This window comes from Thermobia domestica, chromosome 14 (genome assembly GCF_964235325.1).
Source record: "Thermobia domestica chromosome 14, izTheDome1.hap1.1, whole genome shotgun sequence".
Lineage (NCBI taxonomy): Eukaryota > Metazoa > Arthropoda > Insecta > Zygentoma > Lepismatidae > Thermobia > Thermobia domestica.
This window is the reverse complement of record NC_137467.1, coordinates 190,562,175-190,578,375: the sequence shown is the minus strand read 5'-3', so window position 1 is coordinate 190,578,375 and position 16,201 is coordinate 190,562,175. Positions and strand designations below refer to the sequence as shown.

The 16,201-nt window shown below is 38.4% G+C and overlaps 1 protein-coding gene across 1 annotated transcript in view; it reads left to right on the top strand.

Annotated features, from left to right (window-relative positions):
• Positions 1–16,201, top strand: part of trp (transient receptor potential) — an 86,205-nt gene that overhangs the window by 49,471 nt on the left and 20,533 nt on the right. Inside the window, exon 12 of the mRNA XM_081739258.1 lies at positions 6,340–6,562. Within this exon, the coding sequence (XP_081595384.1) occupies positions 6,340–6,562 (223 nt within the window). The remainder of the gene's footprint in view (positions 1–6,339; positions 6,563–16,201) is intronic.

Here is a 16,201-nt window from a genome sequence, read left to right as displayed (position 1 = left end):
TATTGTTGAGTGTTTACTGATGCCAGATAATAAAGAAAGTAATTCTGAAATTCTGCTTGGATACTTACTGGTAAAATTAGTTTTCGACCCTTACCGCAATTCACAGGAAAGTTCCGCTTCTCGAACTACAACGCTAGAATCCAGGACTTTCTTATTGTGACTACCACAATAAACGTAAAAATTTGGCAACAACGCATTATGGTGTTCTGCGCAAATTTCTTCTCAAAATCTATTTCCTTAAATGTAAATTAATATTTAAATAAAATGTGAAACATAACACGAATAACGGTCAAACAAATTATCTATTTCGTAATAAGATCGTTATTTTAAAATACTTTACACACACAATAAGTGCCATCTTGTGTGCTCATTGTAAAACGAATCAAATATTTTCTTTTATGTGTTACCTTTCTCGATATCAGACGACACAACCAAATGAAACAGTGTCTTGTATTGTAGCTGAAACATAACTCCATCTTATAGTACAATATTTATAATATGTAACGTTCCATTGCGCAATAGTTAAGGGAACAAGCTAAAATATGTACTGACTTCCGGGTGGTGATCCACCTTAAGACTCATAGCCTGCAGATAATTAAAAATAGCCGAAAAAGTAGCATTTCTCCCAATTTGAAACTTTGGTAGCGAGGATACTTTAAAAATCTCCCAATTCGCTACTTTTAGCCCAATCTGGCAACACCGAATGAAGCACAAAATGAACCTGAATCGTAATGCAAGAGTTAAATTGCCAATAACAAGGGAAAAAGAACGTAACTTCCGATTCTAGAATTTAGAACACAGTAATTTATGTGATTATTTATACTGAGTACTTAACTTATTTGATTCTGAAATTAAAAAATCCACCAGAATATATTGTATGACAATGGTTAAACATTCTATTGAATTCTTCGAAATGGAATCAGCAATTTGATCCATGAAGATACATGTTGATTAACTTTGGAAACCTTTAATCTCACATGTGGACATTCATCAGGTTATGTCTTCCTGGTAGTCTTGACAGCAACTCTATAAACTAATCCTCTGTGTGTTCACTGATAGCTAATCGTCATAAAGAATTTTACTAATCTGTCGTAATAAGCTGTATAAATATTGTAACATTGCAAATCTTCAACTGCAGAATTTCTGTAAGATTATCTTTCGGTTACATTATGAGTTTATTAGAGACAATTCTTCTGTTAGTTATTTTGTAGTTGAAACACCAGATAACAAAAACAGACTTTTTTTTGGGAGTTGATGTAGAAGGCATTATTAGTCTTTGAGGGATGTATTGAGAGAAGAGTTCGTGTAGTTGCCACCAACTGATTGTTTCTTGGTGAAGTTCTGGTTCCTGGGGAAGTAGATGCTTGGCACAGTGTGGATATTCGGAGGTAGAAATGCGTACTCGTGAGTGGTTGTTCGATAGAAAGGATGTTGAGGTCGCTCGTAGCCGTAGCCTGAAAACACACTCGGGGTCTCAAATTTTGGTGGAATGTTAACTGTCACGTAATAATCAGAAGTTCTCTCAACTTTTCCATCTTTCGGATGTTTCGGTTCTAACTTTTCAGCTTTCTGTTCTAGCTTTCCAGGCTTTAGTTGTGCATTTTCTGATTTGTCAATCTCTTCTGGACGTACATGGGTCAATTTGAAGCAAGGACAAGGCATTCTTGGCTTTAAATAAGATTCCACACTTTCGTACTACAAAACCCTCTTCAACTAATTTTCATCACGTGTTTTTTACTGTTTATGTTATGGTAACTGTTAACAAAGAACCATTGTCGTAAATGTGTTTCCTTGATTAGTTTTTTTTTATGACTAAGGTTTTATTGTTTTAACGATAGCCGAAAACAATTCTGCAGTAACTTTATATCCAATATTAGCCTTTGGCCAGCTGGAAACTCTGTCCCCAGACTCCATCGTTGCTTGGCCTACGGCCTCGCACCTCATATGTATCTTTCTTTACTTTTTAATACTCTGTTTAATCACTCGCTAGTTATTTTTACAGCTTAAAATATATAAAACGATAATCATGCATGTTGTTTTGTATGGTTGCGAAACATAGTCGCTTACTTTGAGGGAACAACGTAGACTGAATATATTTGAGAACAAAATCCTGAGACTAATATTTGGACTCAAGAGGAACGGGAATGGGGAATGGCGGAAACTTCATAACGAGAAACTACATAATTTATGCGGTTTACCAAACATTCATGAAATCTAGGAGGCTCAAGTGGGCACGTCATGTAGCCAGGATAGAAGAAAATAGGAACGCTTTCAAAGTCTTAACTGGAAATCGAATCGGCAAACGACTATTAGGAGGACCTAGGCGAAGATGGGAGGACAATATTAAGATGGATCTCGCAGAAATAGGAATACAAAGTAGGAACTGAATAGAAGTCAGTCAAAGTATGCTAAGGATAGAAGTCAGTGGCGAGCTTTTGTGAATGCGGCATTGAACTTTCGGATTCCATATAGAGTTAGTTAGCTAGCCTTTGTTCTTCAAAGAAAACTTCCATTTAAATAACATGGAGATTTTTCACTTCCCTTTTAGAACCCTAAAAACTAAAAATATTCACTTTTAGCAATTGTTCTTTCGGGTTAATCCCGAAAAACTACAATTATGCCAAATTTCATCATTCCGATCCTCCGGGTGTACCCAATAATTTTGGGGTGTAGAACGTCTGGCATATATAAACAATATGCTAAAGATTTTTCAATTGCCCCTACAACCCCACTAAAGTTGGAATGTTTCGTGATTTATTTAAGTACCTCTAACGAAAATGTACAAGCATACCTAATTTCAACTTTTTATTCCAATTTCATGCACCTAAAACATGAGATTATAGGTAAAAGAAAAAGAGACATTTAAATAACATGGGGAATTTCTTCATCCCTCATTAGATTCCCTAAATAATTAAAAAATATTCACTTTTGGCAATTTTCCTCTGGAATAGTTCCGAAATGCTACGATCATGCCCAATTTTAATTTTCTACGTGAACCGGAAGTGCCCGTTCTTTATGTCAGAGAGTGAGTGAGTTCATGTAGTTAGGATAATGTATATATCATAATGTATTGTTAAAAATGATTTGAGAATCCACTAATTACATAAATTTATTATCGCCTTTTTGAACTTGGTAACACTAAATTGGTAATTCTGTTTTAAGGTTGCTTACACCAATAGTATCTTTCTGAAGACGGTACTTGGTCAAAACTCTGTGACTAAGTATATCACTGCTAATAAACTTCTTAACTTTAGGTCAATTTATATTGCTTATGTTGTACTGAATGTCAGTAATAGCACTAATGGTTGACAAAGTTTATGTATTTCTTTCGTTAGTCCACTGGGCATTTATAAGTGAACACATCCTTCCGACATTAGCACTACACTGTAAAAAATAAAACAACATTTAAACACATTTAGTACAGATGTTGAGAGAGAAATATATCAAGTATGTGTTCATAAAGCGTGCTTTGCGTGTCTTAAAGCGTTCATTGTCCGAAAACAGTATTTAGAGTGACATATTTAAAACACTTCTTGCCGACAAACAGTTCGAAAACAAAGTGATGACATATATTTTGCACATTTTGTATATACATCTAGGACATACTTGGACAACACAGTATCTACAAGGTATCTACAGTGAATACGTGTGTCATCTACAGGTATTCAAAGAGTGTCGGTAATGTGTACCATGTCCTGCTGTGTCTAAAAGTAGTTTCTGTATTTTGTGCAGTGTATGACTTGGAAGAAACGCTAAAATTATGGTATCTTCAGAAGAACCGAATATTCTGAGGTTTAGTTTCTAGAAAAGACTACCTTTTGTCCTTCAAAATATTAAACTTGAGGTCTGTTTGATCATTATTAATAAATTTCTTCACTTTAATGACTTGATGAAACAGATAATTTTCGTTGAGATCTAGTGGCGTAGATAACGACCCTAGAGACCCCTTCCAATTATGAAAATTGATTTGCATAGGTGGTTTCTTAGTTTTATGGGGAGGGGGAAGCAGTGGCTTTTCTAGCTCGGGACCGCGGAGCCCAGGTCACCAGTTTTCTGAGTAACACAAATAATTTAAGTTATTATTTATATATTTTTGAAAGTTTATAGTAAACTCATGATATACCTATTATAGTCTAGGTCCTGCTTGGCGCCCCAGTTTTTAATTTCTAGATCCGCCACTGGGGAGAAGAGCGTATTTCGTTGCCAATGGATTACAATTACTATCTTGCATAGTCACTTCCAATGTTAGTACTGCATTCTACTTTATGCCAAAAGACTGATGACTGTCGAAGTAGGTTACTCAATCAAAATGTTCGTTCTCAGAAAGAGAAGTATCCCATTTCGTTCAGTAACTAATAATGCAGTGTTTTCTCTAAACGTATTAGAGTGGAATTTTCTCACCCTACAGTTCTACAATTCCTCCAAACTTTTTGAAGTTATAGATGTAGCATGTAAATGATGTATACGAGGGAGACCCAAAAGAAACCGGACTTTCGTTCTAAAAAAAAAAAAAAAAAAAAAAAAATATTATATTTTTTACAAAATTCTTTCAGTCTCCTTCAAAGTACTCTACATTAAATGCGATTCATTTCTCCCATCTTCTTTCCCACTGTTTGAAGCGCCCTCTGGAACTCTGGAACTTTTATATCGTCCAATGCGCTCTGTGAAGTTCTTTTTACAGCTTCTATACCATCAAAACATTTTCCTTTTAGATTTTGTTTAATTCTCGGAAAATGTCATCATGTTGGTCAAAAAGTTTGGACCACTTTCAATCTGATTTTTCAAGTCCTGGCTCAAATTCACACGAATGATTTGATCCTGTGTGAGCAGGCGAGAAACAAACTTAGCGGCAACATGTCTCATTTGCAAAACCTCACGCTGGCACGAGCTCCAACTCACTCCTGCCTGTTTTGAAATATCATCGATCATGAAACGGCGATCCTCGCTGATTTTGGGGCAGATTTGTTCGATGTTTTCGTCGTTTCGAAATGATGAAGAGCACCCAGAACGAGCATGATCTTAAACACTCATCCATTTCACCACACTTAAAGCGCCCAAACCACTCAAAAATTTGTGTGCCGTTGATAGTATCCTTCTTGAAAGCCTGTTGAAGCATTTGGTAAGTTTTCGTTTCCGATTTTCCAAGTAGGAAGCAAACACACTCCTTGTTTCTTTGAATCTACCATAACGATTTCGCAGGCGGCAAACGAGAACAGTTGAGAAAAACAATAATACGATCAAACTTTAACCTCCTATGCAGAGCCGCTTGGCCAACTGATCTGGGGAGGTCTCTACTAGACCCACCTAGCAGGAGAACTCTCTACTACGCCTAGGAACGGCAGCGCTCTTTCAATTCGATTTCTTTTGGGTCCCCCCTCGTATTATCTACTCCCTAGACCTTTATATTCTCATCAGCCCGAAACCAAGAAGACTAGATAAAGTACTGCGTATAAATGTACTCATAAAATGATATACGAGGGCAATTAAAAAAATGTTTGGTTATCAATGCCATACACTCGCAGATAAACAACTTTTATTATATACACATTAGAAAAGTACATTACATTACTTTGCAGCATATTCACCATTAAAATTGAAGCACTTGTCATACCGTTTCACAATATTTCAAATTTCTTCTAAAAAAAAAATCGCACCTAGGAATGAAGCCACCCGCTAACAGCATCGTGAAACGCATTGACATGGTCAAAGTGATGCGGCGCAAGCCACTGTTTCGTGCGCCTGAAAAGGTAGTAGTCGCTCGGCGCCAAATCTGGATTATAGGGAGGATGATCAAAAACATGCCATTGGAACTTCTTGCCGCATCGTGCACATCAATTCGTAAATATGCCACATCATTCATGTGCGACACCTTCACTAATCACGTTTGGTCCGTAAACAACATACAGTTCACGATGAATCACAGCTGCCGAAAGCTTTTTCGGAGTCAGAAATCATATTAGCAAACATACACTTCACATTTGATGGATTTTTTTATTCAAGCGTTCATTTTTAATTGCTATAATGGATAAGTGAACTCTAATGCAACCTTCTCCTTCTACTGCTCACCGTCGACTGAACTACTATAACTACACACAACGCCACAGGATTTGACTTCATTCTTTTGTGGCTATTTCTCGCGCATGCGCAAACGGAGCTTTCTGAATTGCCCTCGTACATAATCCATGATTTTTGCAGAATCGGACGAGACATGTTCCGTCCACGTAAATTCTGGACAATCCTGGTCTCCCAGGGCATATAATAACCTTAAGCATTAACACATGTGATAGCTCATATATACTTATGAATCATTTTGAGATAGTGCATTTTATTGAATTGCAGACCCTGACTCGAGAGAAAGAGCAGGAGCGTCATGAAGCAGTGATGCGTCTTCTGGTCCGTCGCTACGTCACTGCTGAGCAGAGGAAGAGAGATGAGTATGGGATTACAGAGGATGACGTCATGGAGATTCGCCAGGACATCTCGACGCTGCGTTACGAACTGATTGATATCCTCAGGAACAATGGAATGAAGACTCCAATGATATCACCACAGGACACATCAGGTACCAGTAACTTCGTGGGTAATGACTCCAAGATTTTATACATCTACAGGGTATTACAAAAATTTGTCAGAACATTTTGGGAACAAATTCCTTACATCATAATATGAAAACATGTAAAAATGAACTTTAAAAGGTCCATAATTCCACTACTATAGGATAGAAGTCAGGTCAAGGCATCACTGAGGAATTAGTATGTGAACTGTCGAATTATCAATATTTCAGAACGTACTTGCACAATCATTTTTAGAGAGGATGTTTGGCAATACTTTTGATCACTTTCCATCTACCTCTCTGAAAATTGGTGTGCAAGTACTGGAGCATTCTTAAACATGGATATTTGGATAGTTCACATACCAATTTCTCAGTAATGTCTTGATCCGACTACGATAGGTCCCATAGTAGTGTGTTGCACGTTTTCGGTACTCTAGACCTCCGAAACTATCCACTTTTGAGCACAGATCCATACTAACTTTTTTTCTTATTTTGATGTCAGAAATGTGTTCCCAAAAAATTCTTACACATTTTTGTAACACCCTTATATATATATATATATATATATATATATATATATATATATATACCGGGTGATTCAATAAGAACGTATCAGGCCTATATCGCAGCTAATACTGCACGTAGAGCCTTCAAACAAAAAATTGCATTACCAAATCGTACGTGTATAATGCAATAAAAATAGCAGCGACACCAGTGGCGTATCGTGAATATCTCCAACGGGGGTCATCTGCAAAATTTGACATGGAAACCGGTTGGTTGTGCCTCCATTGCACACAATGGGAGAAACTTCGAGAAGAAACACGTTGGCATATTTCTTCCTCGCTGGGAGCTACACGGTCGCATTACTAGATGAAAGTCAGATGGCGCGAGGGTGTTTCCCCTCGACGTTTCTCCCATTGTGAGCTTGTTTCAATGGAGGCACAACCAACCCCTGTTTCCATGTCAAATTTTGCAGATGACTTCCGTTGAAGATATTCACGATACGCCACTGGTGTCGCTACTATTTTTATTACATTCTACACATACGATTTGGTAATGCAATTTTTTGTTTGAAGGCTCTACGTGCAGTATTAGCTGCGATATAGGCCTGGTACGTTCTTATTGAATCACCCGGTATATATATATGGGGGCATAGTTGGAAAATTTAATGGTTTGAAAGACTACCCCATGCCGTAAGCGTCGACGAACCACCGATAGGCAAACTACGCGACCTCTCGCCAAAAATTGACTGACCCCTCAGCGACGATCCGCGGTAGCCCCACTTCCGTTTTGAAAATTATACCACCAGTGACAGAGACGCGACAACATGCCAATCAACTACATTATTACTCCCCCGAAAATATGTTAAATCGCCTATATGTGTGATTTGTTTACATTAAGGTGAGTCTTAAAAAAACACTGAAAAAAAGTAAGGGAGGGGGCCCAAATTTCGTCCTCTAGTCATGTTTTCGTACCTTGAGGCTGCAGGATATAGGTTAGGAGAGCCAAATTTGCACATTATCTATAGTGACTATTCCTTTATTGGGTAGTCAAGATGAGTTGCGTGTATCAGCATTTAGTTTTATTTTTACAATATGATTTCAAAAGTATTGCAATCTGTCCAAAAACAAAAACGTGGTCCTAATTCCGTCCCCCATTAAAATTTCAAAAGAAAGTACAATGTTAAGGTTTCTTTTGTAATAAGCAGTTTTATTTAACTAGTTACAAAAAAATAGGCAGAAAAGTGAACATGTGTAGCTGACTATGATGATGTACTTTTAACTTGTACGTGTAACGAAGCAAACTACAAACAAATGAACTAAGGAAAATACAAGTAAAACAAGTGCAAATAGAATTATAGAAAAACTGGTTATCAGGATAAGATGAGGATTTAACCATTTAAACAATCCCGGCAAATGAATGTAGCACGGCGTTCAGCACCACAACAAGCTTCATGAAGCCATGTAAGACATTGCGAGCAGCGTATCCACGTTTCACCATGTCTAACTGTCGAATATTTCCCCCCACAAATTGTACATTGAGCATCAGCATCATCCTCACTAAAGCTGTCAGACGAGTCGGCATATGGAATGTCAAAGCTGGAGTCACTGTCGCTTGTCGTGTCTTCTTTGGCTTTGCGGAAGGATGGTTTCCCGCACTTTTGTTTGGCACTAGTAGGTTGAACACGTGTCTTCGAATGTCTCGAGCGATTTTTTTGCCATAGCTTCTTCAATCTTTCTCTTATGGGGCGAGCTGGTGATAACGGTTGCTGTACCTCGTCTCGTAGATATTGATGGTTGGATCACTGGAACGTTCCTAATGTTTTGAGGAGTAACTGCTGGTTGCTGGTTTTGAAACTGCTTGCTGGTGGATGCTTGGTCAGAAGGACGGATCATATCATCGGAATTATTAGTTCCATCCTGATGTTTGGTGTCAGACTGTGGAGGGCCAAGAAAATCCGCTTCACTAAAAATATTCGGATTGTATGGAATAATGCCCGTTTTGCGAAATCCGTTGACAGCTGTTTGTACGACTGCAGCACGCTCATATGCTTCACGGAACAAACCAGCTACCTGAAGATTGCCAACTGTGCGACCAGGATGGTCACTCAACCAACTTTCAATGGCTTGACCATAATACGTCTTAAAGGGAAACATGAAAGCAACATCAAGCGGTTGCAGTTTCGATATAGAATGAGGAGGCAAGCAAACTATTGACACTCCACGCGTCTATTACATTGATGTTACGCGTATGCGAATAATGTCCGTCTACAATTAACACAACGGGGTCTTCTTTTGAAGGTTTTGTGATGAACAAGAAATGTTGAAACCACTTCTCAAACAGATCGGCCGTTATCCATCCAGACGGGTGAACCGCTCCGATACTTCCTGGTGGTGCTCCATCCATCAGTTCACTTTTCATTAGTTGTCTTAGGAAAATCATCATGGGGGGCACAAATTGCCCAGCAGCAGACATACACATCACCACAGTGATTAACGAACCGCACTCAGCAGAGGACACTTTATGCACCTCCCGTTTTCCTTTCATGGCCTCAATGCGCGCAGCTTTGTGTTGCACGATCGAAATGCCCGTCTCATCAACGTTGAACACTTTGACCGGGTTAGATTGCACTTTTTTCAGTTCTGGCTTTAACAGAGCAAAAAACTGTTCAACACTTTGAGGGGTGAATCCTTGAATCCGAGCAAGTGACAGAGATTGAGGTTTTCGAATTGAGATTTCGGGATGTCTTTTGAAGAATAGACGCATCCACTTACGTCCAGCTGTTTTATTTTCTACTGAAAACGGGTGTGGAATATTGTTCCGAATAGCAAGTTGATAGGCCATGCGTCGTAAATCTTTCAGTGTTACACCGTAAAAGTGCTTCTGCATGACCATGCAGTATTCAACAAGTTGACTCTCCAAGTCGAGGGTCAGCACTGGTTTCCTGCCAATTGTCATCGCTACCAACTCTTCTCCACTTAAATGTCCACCTTTCTTCACATAGTCTTTCAATGTCGCCCTATGAACATTATACATTTTACTGGCTGCTTTGTATCCCAACTCTTTCTTCTGCACTGCAGCAATCGCAGTCCTCATAGCATCTTTATTCCATTGTTTCCGGGGACCCATCTGAAACAAATGGAATGCATGTGTGAGTTCCTAATTTCGTCCCCTGGGAATAAGGGGACGAAATTCGGAACATACAGGGGGACGAAATTAGGAACAACTTTCACGCTCACATGGCTCTTCCTACCTTCCTAACAAAAATACCTTGTGACACTTAAACACATACAAATATTGCTATTGTCATCTACTTACACCACTGACATGTGGACAGTACCAAACCAATACTTCCAACAAATACAATAGAATAATATGAACAACACTGCAAGAACTCACCTTCGCAAAAATCACATGTTTCCTCGTCAAACAACAGCACACGCGTCCTTGACCGCTACACTCTCACAACTGCCCCCGCTTGCCTTCCCCTGCACAAATGTTGCTGCACCGACAGCGCTCCTACCATCAACAACGTGAAACTGAAGGGGACGAAATTAGGCACGTGGACGAAATTTGGGCCCCCTACCTTACGCCGGGGAGGGCGCGAACCACCAAACTTATGATTACTAGGAACGTATTCTTTCCACTTTGCCACAGAGGCGATGAAGAAAACCTCGCTTGTAGATGGATAAATCGTTGATGTCTTTTTAATTTGGTCAATCAGAGTGATTCTTTAATACGTTTGGAATAAGATAAAATGCGTTCGCCATGTACTTTTATAAGAAAATGACGTGCGTCTATTTACTTTATTTCGTAGTTCTCCCATATTCCAGTGGCACACTAGGGACAGTGGCACACTAGGGACAATCCTTCGACGCGTCGCTATATCGACGATCAACATTTACCAGCAAGTGGGTGTGGGACCCACTAGGTGTTGGCTACGTTAACGGCATGGGGGTAACCTAAAATATCTCTTAAAAAAATGTTTTAGAAGATTGTGCCTTCTCGAGTCAGCGAAGTACAGCTATTAAGATGTTTAGTAAGATTACTAGTTGGACACGTAGAAACTAACGTCCGTGGATGTCGCCAGTCATGATTACAGAGGGTAGCTCGGAGAGGAATTTTTCTCTTGAAGCTACGAAATTTTCTCCAGGGACAAATATCCGAGCGTGCTCAAAATGAGTTAGCAATAAGTTTTCCAACACTACTGTAATTCCCTGTGCAGGGACGTACGAAAGAATTTATTTCAGGAGGCCTAAATTCAATGTAAGGATAAATTACATTAACATTTGTAAAATTATCTCAACAATTAGACTTACTTTACAGGAAAATCGGAATTTCGGGGAAGTTCGGACGACTAGGACCCACTCCCTACGTATGTCCCGTCACTGTGCAGTGTGCAGTGAAATTTTTCCCAGTGTAGGATCTAGAAAGTAAAAACTGTGGGTACAGCCAGAACCCAAACTATGATAGGTATTTAATAAGTGTATGCAAATCATTTTAATTCGAAATCCGTTTACACACTTCGTTAACAGGAACTAGGAATAAAAAATGAATCATTCCTTTCACCAATTACAGTTAGACATGAAATACGAATTAGCAGCTAATAAATTATAGGCATTTATAGGTACGGGGAGCGTGGTAGCTCAGTGGTAGAGCGTTCACCACCTCCGGTGTTTGGGGTCTCTGGTTCGATCCCAATTCGCGCCGTGTGTACTTTGTGGTGGACAAACACCATGCTCGTGGGTTTTCTAGGGGTTCTCTCGTTTCCTCCCACTTTCTTCATTCTACCATTTCCTTCATAATCACCGTCTCCTTTAGCCTGACCGGCATAACCGTGGGACGTAAAACTTAAAGATTTCATCTCTTTTTTTTTTTTTTTTTTTTTTTTTTTTTTTTTTGCATTTACAGGTATGGTAGCTCAACAGTTTCAAGAGTAAGTAATTCGTCGATTGCCTATAGTTTGCACATTGATTAACAATTTTTCATGGATCCTCTAAAAGTTTCCAAATTAACTGTGTCCTGATAGATATTATGACTAGGTTGGACATTCACATTGTGTACCTCAAGTACTGTTTTGCACATTGCATAACAGACAAAAATGAAACTGAAACTATATCTAATGTTTCAAAAATTTTCCAATAAAGAATGAAAGTCAATGCTTACTATAAATTTTCAAAAACTATATAAATAATAGCTTCAAATATCTTTTTTCACTCAAAAAACAGAGGGAGCCTTGGCCTCCCCGTCTCCGGGCTAGATTCGCCACTTATTTCCCCCTCGGAAGAAATCGTCTTAAATCACCACTAGATATCGCAGGTTGTAGATTCACATGCCTTAAACTTTGAACTGAAAACATATTAAACTACTAACTTTGAAAAATTAAAAATTACTACGTATTGTGCTGTTAAGTATATATTTGGTAGTACTGAAAAATTATTAGATCTGCCCTGACATCTGCTGTGTAAACTGGGAACTACAGTTAACAAACTGTAGCGTAGTCTGCCATCTATGCATAGCGATGGGAACTACTTTCTATGGATTTGAGTAAGCTAAGAGTTCTTTGTCTCCTTTGGATATAAACTTTTGGAGTGTGGACCCACTCGAACAGGGTCGTAACTTGGGGGGGGGGGGGGCTAGGAAAGGCAACTTTCCTCCAGGAAAGCTCCCCGCCGGTCGAAGGGGGACCACTTTAAGACAAAATTTTCTTACTCCATAAACGATACGAACATGAAATTATAAATGAAACTTCAAATAGGTTCACTAAATTACATAAATAAAACAGCAAGAAAAGGTAAATAAAACAAAAATTAGTCGTGGGCCCATTTCAGTAAAACTCTCTACCATTAGGGGCCCTACAAATAATATTTATTCCTATGCTTTAAAATTTGTCAATATTATCCCCTTAATTAATTTGTCATGTGTGAAACGCGCCCCGAGACATGCGCAAGGGCCCACAGGCATCGGGCCCCACAAAAAGTAAGAGAAAGATGCAAAGAAGGAGCTTATTTTTGAATTTTGCAGGAGGGCCCAAAACAAATTTTTCTGTGGGGCCCAAATATTAATGCCTGCCCCCCAGAAAAAATCTAAGTTACGGCGCTGCACTCGAACGCATGTTTCGGGATGATTAACACAATTTAATAGACTATATTTTAGAGCATTAAAACTGAATACGGATCAATATAATATTAGTTACCACAAAAGTTCTATATAAAAATTTATTCCGTGGCCAAAGTAAGGACAGGAGAACAAATGTGTTTGTTTTAATTATAGTACCTTCTCTGCTAATCTAGTAGCTAGGGCGCACGCCTTTGCTGCACGGAGTCCGGAGTACGAATCCCGTTGGGGACGACTTAAAATTTGAATATATTATGGTAGTTCGAATTCCACTTTAAACTGTAGGTCCGCGTGTGATATATCCCTAGCTCTGAAAAGGAAAGTTAAAACCAACTTAAATTACCGTCTCAATTAATTAGCATAATCAAAAATAAAATAGGTGAATATTTTTTTCTCTTATCTATGTGGATAGACAGATAGTTTTTCTTATTTTGAGACAGAGAAATAGTACTATTAAGGACAAGTACCGGTACTAACACTTTCTTTCTTTCCTTTTAAATTTTTGTAAGAAAAGTGAAAATAGTTACAGTAGAGTATCAACTAATCGACCAGGAACTATTCGGTCCCATACTCTCCGATCTTACTACTAACTCTATAGCCTATGGTGACAAACACAGTGCTCGTGGGTTTTCTCGGGGTTCTCTCGTTTCCTCCCACTTTCTTCATTCCACCATTTCATTCATTTCTCATCATCACCGTCTCCTTTAGCCTAACCGGCATAACCGTGGGAAATAAAACTTAAAGATTTCATTTCATTTTTTCTATAGCCTATGGAACCCAGAGGTTCAATGCTGCGTTTACGAGTGGCCAACTGGATTCGGTTTCTACTTTCTATTCCCATTTCTACAAAAATCAATCTTAATACAATCCTTCCAACTGCGCATAGGTCTTCCTAATGGTCGTTTTCCGATTGGTCTTCCAGTGAAGACTTTTTTACTTTCTTCCATCCTGCCTACATGACCTGTCCACTTGAACTTCCTAGATTGATGATCCTAACGATGTTTGGTAAACTGTATAAATTATGTAATTCCTCGTTATGAAGTTTCCGTCATCCCCATTCTCGTTCCTCTTGGGTCCGAATATTCGCCTCAAATTCTTATTATCAAATACTTTCAGTCTACGTTCTTCCATCAGAATAACCATGTTTCACAAGCAGCGGCGCAAATCTGTCTTCAATATTGAGGGGGACGGGTAATGTGTAAAATATTTATGAAGTTGAAAAACAATGCTGTGGAGGATCAGGGGAGCAGAATTGTCTTCAACATTGGGAGGCAGGTAGATTTGAGGCTTAGTCTGGGGGATATCAATTTTATCTGACTTTTCTTTCTGGCAATCAGACACAAATCATCGCATTTCTTCCCAAAAACATATTTCAAATCGGATTATTGGGGAGACCCCTCCAGTTCCAAGATTGGAGCGGACATGCCCTCATTATACCCCGGGATTTGCGCCAGTGTTCACAACCATAAAGTATGATCTGTCAGGAAAGTAAATGTACACCTATTTTTCGAGTCTGGCATTCCTGCGCTCCATCCGTGGAGAGTATGAGAATTAAATCAATCAAATGTTTACTGAGGGGCAAAAAGAAAAGCTTAATCTGAATAAGACATTGCAGAGGGACATAAGCTGTGAATACGAATAGTGCATTGTGTAAATAAAGGACGACACCGAAAGAGAGAGCCAGAAACAGCTGTTAAACTTACAAAAAAAGATTAAAAATTGTCGAAGTGGGAACATAAAACACAAATACAACAAATACGCCGACAACTAAAAGGTCACCATGCCATGATCTTGGTGTAGTGGTTAAGGTGCTGGCTTAGAAATGCAAAGGTCGCCAGTTCGAATCTTAAGCGAGGACATTTTAAAAATTTTTGTTAATAATACATACAACTCATGAGAGATGGTAAAAGAGGTCTATTTAGTTTTTCGTAGCAATTATTATTGGTAATGTTTAGTACTGATAATACTTTTTGTCTTTGCGTATTGCTTTTATTCTTTTCTTCATTTCGAAAGAGAAGAATATCCGAACAAATGCCACCAAAATTCCTCATATTTTGAATGTAAACGCCATTTGCAATTAGTGAAGAATAAAAATTGAACGTTCCGAAGTAGCTGCAAAAAGTAAAAAGAAAAACATGGAAGTCGACCATACTCATGGTTATTAAAAATACAATTTCTACATGCCTTACACCTCCCGACCACGTTTCTACGTTAGCAAGTAAGAGATTTGTGTTTAGGTTAGGTTGGTCAATACGTTTTGCAAAGGGGCCCGGTTTAGCTCTGACGCACCACAGGTGCGAGAAGGGAGAAAAACACTTTTTCTCTCTCCCTCTGTGTGTCTACTTATCTATCTATTTGTATATATATAACGCTATTTGTGAATGCCATAACCACCCTAATTTTCAGCGGATTGAGACGAAACTTGGCACAAACATTAATTGTTGAAATATCTTGATGAGTTCGTTAACCAGAATAATCAGATGAAAATGTTCAAAATGGTGGCCCTTCAAACTCTTAAAAAGTTCCAAGGGAACCAAATTTCGCCCATAAATAGGTATTCAGAAAGTTTGAATAAATTTTCCTCTTTTACTGAAATATTTGTGTGCAGAAACTTATTGAAATATTGGACCCGATTAATTGCCTAAAGAAGGTTCACGCCCTTTCGCTACGGTCAGGGTTTTTTTTTTTTTTTTTGCAGGAGGGGGTTATTTTCGTATCGGAACAAGATGATTGTTAGTGATGATATGAAATTACACATTGAAAGTGAAGTAACTTCTGTAACGTGTTATTTGAAAGAATAATATAATAAATGTGCATTCCTCTAACACACATAACTCATGTATTTCGAGTTCGGGAGCCTGAATGGCGAGGAGTGTTATTTGATTTGCTTTTTAGTAACACATTGCATTGCAAATAAAGGTAGGCAACATTAGTGGTAAGTAAAACAACAATAATAATAATAATAATAATAATAATAATAATAATAATAATAATAATAATAATAATAATAATAATAATAATAATAATAAT